The 8,308-nt window shown below is 38.2% G+C and overlaps 1 protein-coding gene and 1 pseudogene across 1 annotated transcript; one reads left to right on the top strand and one right to left on the bottom strand.

Moving 5' to 3' along the window:
• Positions 1 to 4,261: 4,261 nt before the first annotated feature.
• Positions 4,262 to 4,963, bottom strand: LOC138903319 (uncharacterized). Its single transcript, XM_070191265.1, has 2 exons — positions 4,780 to 4,963; positions 4,262 to 4,644 (listed from the first exon to the last, which is right to left on the bottom strand). The coding sequence occupies exons 1-2, from the start codon at positions 4,961 to 4,963 to the stop codon at positions 4,262 to 4,264; spliced, it is 567 nt and encodes a 188-aa protein (XP_070047366.1).
• Positions 4,964 to 6,192: 1,229 nt separating this feature from the next.
• Positions 6,193 to 7,345, top strand: LOC104113079 (heat shock 70 kDa protein-like; annotated as a pseudogene).
• Positions 7,346 to 8,308: the final 963 nt, after the last annotated feature.

The following is an 8,308-nucleotide window of genomic DNA, read 5'->3' as shown; positions in this document are numbered from 1 at the left end:
AAAGTAAATATGCAGTAGGTAATCGAAGGAAACACGTATTTACAACAAAGATCTTACAATTAAAGATTTAATTCAAATCAAGGAAAGCAGGTAATGCAGCTAAGCATGTTGCACAAATTGCAAGTAAGAGTTAAGGCACGTAGACATGCGATAATAGGCTAAACATAATCACTACATATGCTAAGGCAACTCAATATTCATCCCGTGTACGCACTCGTCACCTCGAGTACACGGCGCTCACATATCACAAATTGTTACAACAATATTAAATCCTAAGGGGATTCCCCCCCCCCTCCCCCACAAGGTTAGACAAGTCACTTACCTTAAATCTCGCCCAATCAGTCAATTAGTATGCCTTTCCCTCGACTTTCTAACTCCGATCTGCTCGAATCTAGCCAAAACAATTTCATACTATAAATATAACTACAAGAAACTAATTTAAATAATAAAACTACGACTTTAGCAAAGAATCGAAAATTCGGTCCAAAAGGTCGACCTGGGCCCACGTATCGAAATCGGGTAAAAGTCACAAAATACGAACACCCATTCGACCACGAGTTTACCCATACCAAAATTACCAAAATCCGACACCAAATCGCCACTCAATTCCTTAAATCAACTCTCCAAATTCCTAACCTCCAACTCCCAATTTCCACCTTAAATACACACTAACTAGGTGGAAAAATCAATGGGGAAACAAGATTATTGATAAAAAATAAGCACAAGGGACTTACCTCAAGAAATTTCATGAAAAATCTCTCAAAAATCGCCAAGATCCGAGCTAAAAAATGTCCAAAATAATAAAAATCCCGAACCTTTGAATAAATAGAGTCTGCCCAGGACTTCCTCTTCTGCGGATCACTTGACCGCATTTGCGATCCTGCTTTTGCAAAAAAATGCATCGCTTCTGTGGTTAACCACTGGAGCTGGGCGTCCACTTCTGCGTTCTTCTCTCTTACATCTGCGCATCTGCAGGTGCGGAACTCACCATCGCACCTGCACACCTTCCGCATATGCGCCCATCTTCTTGCTTCTGCGGGGCCACGACCGCATCTGAGGTCTCAGCTGGACAATCCCAATTTTTCTTCTGTGGCTCGAAGCCCGCTTCTGCGATGCCGCACCTACGGCCCAAAATGCCCAGGTGCGATTACACCAGACATATCAAAGCTTCAACTATGCTCAAAGTTCAATATTTAATCCGTTAACCATACGGAATCCACCCTAGGCCCCCGGGACCTCAACCAAACATTCCAACAAGTCCTAAAACATCATACAAACTTAGTCGAGCCTTTAAATCACATCAAATAGTGCTAAAAATACAAATCGCGCATCGATTCAAGCCTAGTGGACTTTAAAACTTCAAATTTTACACCCGACGCCAAAATCTAACACGTCAAGTCCGATTGACCTCAAATTTTGCACACAAGTCATAATTGACATTACGGACCTACTCCAACTTCCAGATTCAGAATCCGACCCCGATATCAAAAAGTCCACTCCGGTCGAACCTTCCAAAAATTCATCAAATTTCCAACTTTCGCCAATTGACGCTAAAATGACCTATGGACCTCCAATTCAATATCCGAACACGCTTCTAAGACCAAAATCACCCTACGGAGCTATTGGAACCGTTGAAACTCCATTTTGGAGTCGTCTTCACACAGTTCAAATTACAGTCGATTCCTATGACTTAAACTTCTATTTCAGGGACTATTTGTCCCATTTCACTCCGAAATCAAAGACAAATCCTCCCGACAAAAACGACAGGCCGGGTAGTTACATCTTCCCTCTCTTAAAACATACGTTCGTCCTTGAACGAGTATAGAGACATACCTAAAGTGGTGAAAAAATGAGGATAACTGCTGCGCATATCATGCTCGGTCTCCCAAGTCACCTCCTTTACCGGATGACCCCTCCACTAAACCTTCACCGAAGCGATGTTCTTCGACCTCAACTTGTGTTCTATGAGATTGTCTTGGTTCCAAAACATGCTCAGGTGAGGTATTCCTTAAAGATCTTATTGGTGAATTATTTTGTGAGTCTTCTGGAACAGGTAAATCTACATCATTGGGAGAATGTGGTGAAGGAGATGGATCAGATGATAAATCTGGATGTGTGATATTTGAAACCCCTTGATCATTTGGCTCACTAGTTTGAGTTTGTTTATTGTCACTAGACACATGATCAATAAAAGGAATGGATTTGAGAACAGAGGGAAAGGAAACAGTATCCTTACACATACTGAAAGGAAAGATATTTTTATTGAACACTACATCTCTAGATACATGTGTTTTCTTAGTGGCCAGATTGAGCACTTTGTACCCCTTTACCCCAAAGGGATATCCAACAAAGACATGTGGTGTGGTTCTAGGTTCAAATTTATCCCGGTGGACCTTGGGTACTGTAGGATAGCACATGCAACTAAAACTCCTCATATGAGAGTAAGTAGGCTTTATGTTGTATAGTAGTTCATATGGTGACTTGCCATTGGAATGAGAAGAGGGCAGTCTATTTATTATATAGGTTGCACATAGGATGCATTCACCCCAATATCTTAGAGGCAATTTTGACTGGAATAAGAGGGCTCTGGCAGTTTCTAACAAGTACCTATGCTTTCTTTCTACGATACCATTTTGTTGTGGTGTATAAGGACATTTCTTTTGGTGAATGATCCCTTTGGAAAGGAAAAACTGATTTGCTTCTATGTTGTTAAACTCTAGACCATTGTCTGACCTTATAGATTGGATAGTGGTATTGAATTGGTTTTTAATCATTGATACAAAGTTTTTGATGATATGCAAGGCATTACTTTTACTAGTTAATAGGTGGGTCCAGGAGGACCTACTATAATCATCCTTCATAGTAATGAAATATCTAAAGTTATCATGAGTTTGCATGTGGTAAGGACCCCAGAGATCAACATGAAGTAGTTGAAAGATTTTGGTGGAATTGGTGGATTTTTATGGAAATGGCAATCTCCCATGTCTTGCCATTAGGCAGACAGATTAGCTAAATAGTTGTTTTTGTGAGAAAGATAATGGAACGCTGGACATTCCCTTCATCTTGGCAAAGGGTACATGACCCAGTCTGTTATGCCACAGAACATTTATATCATCACTTGAAGAGATAGAAGGACTGATGTTATTCACAATGGGGGAACTGCACTTTATTATTTGGAGAATATGTATTTACAACTGAATAAGATGTGCAATTATCCCTAGACAATGAGATATTTATAGTGGAATAATGAAAATAATGTGAGTTGTGTGTGTAGCAAGTGAAAGAAACAGAACTGCCAATTGAACTATTTACTGTTGATTTTGAATGGTTGTTCCTGAGACACCTTGGGCAGAGAAGATATAGGCCATCACTGGTTTTACCTATTTCCAGAGGCCTCTTCATTGAAGGGGCCTGCAGAAGACATATGTTATCAGTAAAGGCAACAATGCTTTGAGGGGTTGAACTGGTTAATGAATGAATTGATATGAGGTTATAGTTGAAGGAAGGTGTATACATGACTTTGTGCAAAATGATCTTAGGAAACAATGTCATACTTCCAATTTGTGTTACTTTTAACTTATATCCATTTGGAAGAACTACTAATAAGGGATATGGTAGGGTTACAATGTTGGTTAGTAAAGATATATTGAAGGTCATGTGATTAGAGGTTCCTAAATCTAATTTCCAAGAGTCAGCCTTATTTTTGAAGCATTCACTAGAAAATTTGCCAAAATCAATAGAAGAAGTGCATACTATTATACCTGCAAAGTTCACAGCACCATTGACATAGTTTGTGTAGCTAGAACTCTCTCCTCTTGTTCCAATGTGAAAATATTGCAACAAATTCAGGATCTGTCCATATTGTTCCTTAGAAAGGTTGACCTGCCCGACCTCATCTCCATCTTCTGATCCATCCTTTCCATCTGGCATTGCTTCAGAAGAGGTCCCTTGCACACTAGCTACTATTGCTCCCTCCTTTGTTGGACCTTGCAGCTTGATTCATGTTTTGTCCTGTATTTAAACTTTGAATGTGTGAGTTTCCAAAACTCTGAGGGTAACTATGTAGTTTGTAGCACTTGTCCTTGGTATTCCCTAGTCTCTTATAGTAGTCACAAAATGGTCGAGGCCTATTGCCTCCAGTGGAGTTGTTATTGGCAGAGTAATTTGTTCTGTAGGAACCAAATTTTGATGTGTTGATATTTAGGGAAGCAGACTCAAAAAGCATTTGGTTATTTGGTTTGATCTCTCTCCTCTTCTCATCCTAAATGAGTAGTGAGAAAGCCTGTGCAAGAGTTGGTAGCGGATTCATCATGAGAATGCTTCCTCGTACAATAGTGTAGACCTCATTAAGTCCCATAAGGAACTGTATCAATCTCTTGTCCTGCTCGGCCTTGTGCATGTTCTCCTTGGCACCACAGGTACAGGTACAGATGCAGTGAGTCTTTTTGCTCAAAGTATTCAACTCTTCCCACAGCTTTTTCAGCTTAGTGTAATAACTTGTAATGTCCAGCACACCTTGAGACAAGTCGTTTATCTCTTTTTGGATCTGGTACAGCCTAGCACCATTAGTTTGCACATAACGATCCTCCAATTCTCTCCACAACTCAATAACATTATTAGCATACTCCACAATGTCCGCAATATCTTTGGAGAGTGAATTTAGAATCCAAGACGTTACCAAATCGTCGCATCGCTCCCACTATCGGAACCTTAGAGATTAAGGATCTGGTGACTCATACTTTCCACTTATAAACCCTAACTTATTTTTGACGGATAGACCTTGCATAACACTACGTCTCCAAGATCTATATCCAATTTCACTGAAAGGAACTGAAACAAGCATCGCTCTATGATTGTCTAACGGATGTAGGTAGAGTGGATCGCTTCGATCTATTCTGGTGCTTGTCGCAGCGGCGAAACTGGTATCACCAACAGGTGTATCTTCCTGATCTAATACAGCCATGAGTAGATGAATTTGTTGTGTTACACACTAATTTTTGAAGAATCAGTTATCAATTTTGTAATTCGAACGAATTAGGGCAAACGCCGATCGAACTAGAGAGACAGGTTCAGAAGAAAGAAAAGAGTAGGCAAAATTGAGATTGATGATGACGGATAGTCGAGCATGAACTTCCTTGCTCTGATACGATGTTAGAACTGACTGAAGATGAGCTTGAAGCTCGATCTGGAGCTCCAATGGAGTTTTCTAGAGAGTTCTATGAGAGGGAAATCGAAAGAAAGAGAATAGGAATTGGGAAAGTGAAAAGCTCACCTTCTTTCTCATTTCAGTACTAAGTATATACATGTGCAATATTAGAAAATACAACTAATGCTTAGCTGGCTAAAATGTCCCACTAACTCCACTAACTATACAACTAATTATCATTACATATAAAAATATAATTATACATGTCTCAACATGTATTTTCGCAAATCTGTTAGGATTACCTAGTCTTAGAGACTAGGTGCCATCATGACATCCTACGGAGGGTGTAATGGGGTCGTGACACTAGTCATCAATTGATTGCTGCAAATTAGAATCTTCTTTGAGTTTGGGATTGGAGGAGGGTGATGAGGAGGAAGATGCAGAAGCCGGAGAAGAGAAGGAATTTTTAGAAGGGGAAGACAAAGGGTGGAAGAAAGCCATGGCTCAGATCTGCAAGTAATTACAACAAAAATAACAATGATAACTTTAATGCTTCTAGTTCTTAGTTCAAGAGACAATTGGGTTCCATAAGGATAATATTCAAGTTCTTAACTCAATATTATGTAGAAAAGTTAGATCTAAAAATCAAATCTATGGATACATATCTTTTCTTATATATAATAATTAAATCTAATTATTTCTTAAGAGCCAAGGAATATATATTTAACGTTTGGTTTTATTTAGTGGAGAATTTTTATTTTTAGATGGTCGGGTTGGTTGTATGTGTGGATTTTTCATGTTTTGTTTGAGTGTTAATTATTTTACTTGGTCCAAAAATATAAAAAAGTTCATGTGGACTGCCACGTCAAGTTTTTCTATCGAAAAGTTTGATAAATCCAGTTTGAGTGATCATTTGTGTGCAATATGAATAGTTGAATGACTTTCCTGTTACAAACGAAAGAAAAGTGACTTTAGTTCATAATTTTGGATAATTGGGTGATCATTTGAGTAATGGACTCAAAATATTTTATATGGATTTAACAAAGATGAAGGAAACTGCTGAAGCTTTGTTAGGACAAAGTGTGAAGAATGCTGTGGTCACGTCACTGTTCCAGCATATTTTAATAATTTTCAAAGGCAAGCTACTAAAGATGCAGGGGCTATTGCGGGGTTGAATGTGATGAGGATTATTAACGAGCCAACTGCATCAGCTATTGCTTATGGTTTAGACAAGAAAGCTTCAAAGGGTGGTGAGAAAAATGCATGGTTTGATCTTTGATCTTGGTGGTGGAACTTTTGATGTTTCGCTTCTTACAATTGAAGAAGGGATTTTTGAAGTTAAGGCTACTGCTGATGACACATATTTGAGTGGTGAAGATTTTGACAACAGGCTTGTGAAGCATTATGTTCAAGAACTCAAGAGGAAGCATAAGAAAGATATCAGCAGCAATGCTAGAGTTTTGAGGAAGCTGAAGACTGTATGAGGGAATTGATTTCTATGCAACAATTACGAGGGCGAGATTCGAGGAGCTGAACATGGACTTGTTCAAGATTTGTTGCTTCTTGATGTTACATCTCTTAGTATTGGTATTGAGACTGCTGGTGGTGTGATGACAGTCTTGATTCCAAGAAACACTACTATCCCTGTCAAAAAAGAACAAATCTTTTCAACCAGCAACAAGAGGAGTGCCACAGATCAATGTTTGTTTCGACATTGATGCCAATGGTATTCTGAACGTGTCAGCTGAGGACAAGACTGCTGGTGTCAAGAATAAGATTACAATTACAATTACAATGACAAGGGAAGGCTAAGTAAGGAAGAGATTGAGAGAATGGTTCAAGAAGCTGATAGGTACAAGGTAGAGGATGAGACAATGGAGAAGAAAGTGGAAGCGAAGAACGCGTTAGAGAACTATGCCTATAACATGAGGAATACTGTTAAGGATGAGAAAATGTCTGGGAAATTGGATCCATCAGACAAGCAGAAGAATGAGACAATTGAATGGTTAGACATGAACCAACTGGCTGAAGTAGATGGACAAATTGAAGGAGTTGAAGAACTTGTGCAATCCAATTATTGCAAAAATGTATCAAGGTGGAGATGTCCCAATGGGGGGAAGTGCTGACACTGGAACTGGTTATGGAAAAACAGGATCTGGAAATAGTAGTGAAGAGACTAAAATTGAGGAAGTTGATTAAAGTTGAGAAATTGTATTGATCTTGTCACTACTTTTAGGCAAAGCAAACAATCAAAATGTAGGTGAGTGCAAGTATGAGAGAACAATGTATTGGTAAGGCAAAATCTTTTTGTTAAATTCTTTTAAAGTCAGCAAATCAGCAACATTGTATAGTCAGGAATGTTTCAAAAGGCTATGTCATCTGAGGTACAAACAGAAGACTGATCTCCTAAAATTAGTAGGTTATAGAGTTTGTTTTAACAACATATTAATCTAAGTTATCTGATTTGCTTGCAATTTATTCAAACTCTTCAATTTTAAGAAGTTAAGCTTTTCTGAGTAGATCATTCTTTACAAGAACTTAATTGTTAGTCTGCTATAGGTTTTAATAGTATACTCAAGCTTGAAAAGTTTTTAAAAATTTAAAGAACACCCAATTCCACTTGTGTACATTTCCAAGACTTTTTGTTTATAAGAGTACAAGGGTGTTATATTCGCTTGAATCATTACACTCCAAAGACTCTTGCTTAAAAGAAAATGAGAGTATCATATTCGCTTGAATTAATGACCATTTAATTATTAAAACAATGTGGAATATACAATTCCTTTACGATCATTCAAGAAATGAGTAGATTTGACTGTCTCCCCTCTTTATAAGAATCAGCAATTTTCAAGATCTGTCATTTCAGCTATTTAAGCTGTAAAGTAAGAAAATATTCCTGCACTTACGCTAGAAACTGGTAAAATAAACAACAGGGACTTATCTGATAAGATATTCTCGATTAGATCACGTTAATTAAAAGGACCCCACAAGTGCTACAACATTTAAAGGAGGACTCCAAATGTTTTGACTAAAAATTTACTGAGTCGGCTTCTGCTCATTTGCACAAACACAACTGCATAGGTTTATTTGGTGTCAAAGGGAGTATGCTCGTTAGGATTTCATTATTGTACATTGATAGTATGAAGAAGTGTATTTTAACAT

Source organism: Nicotiana tomentosiformis, chromosome 12, assembly GCF_000390325.3.
Source record: "Nicotiana tomentosiformis chromosome 12, ASM39032v3, whole genome shotgun sequence".
In the NCBI taxonomy this organism is placed as follows: domain Eukaryota; kingdom Viridiplantae; phylum Streptophyta; class Magnoliopsida; order Solanales; family Solanaceae; genus Nicotiana; species Nicotiana tomentosiformis.
The sequence above is the reverse complement of the archived record's forward strand: the minus strand, read 5'-3'. Positions and strand labels throughout refer to the sequence as shown.

Coding starts and splice junctions, on each gene's coding strand:
- LOC138903319 (XM_070191265.1), bottom strand. CDS start 4,963: ATGGCTGTATTAGATCAGGAAGATACACCTGTTGGTGATACCAGTTTC. Junction 4,645..4,779: donor GAGACGTAGTGTTATGCAAG/GTCTATCCGTCA, acceptor CACTCTCCAAAG/ATATTGCGGACATTGTGGAG.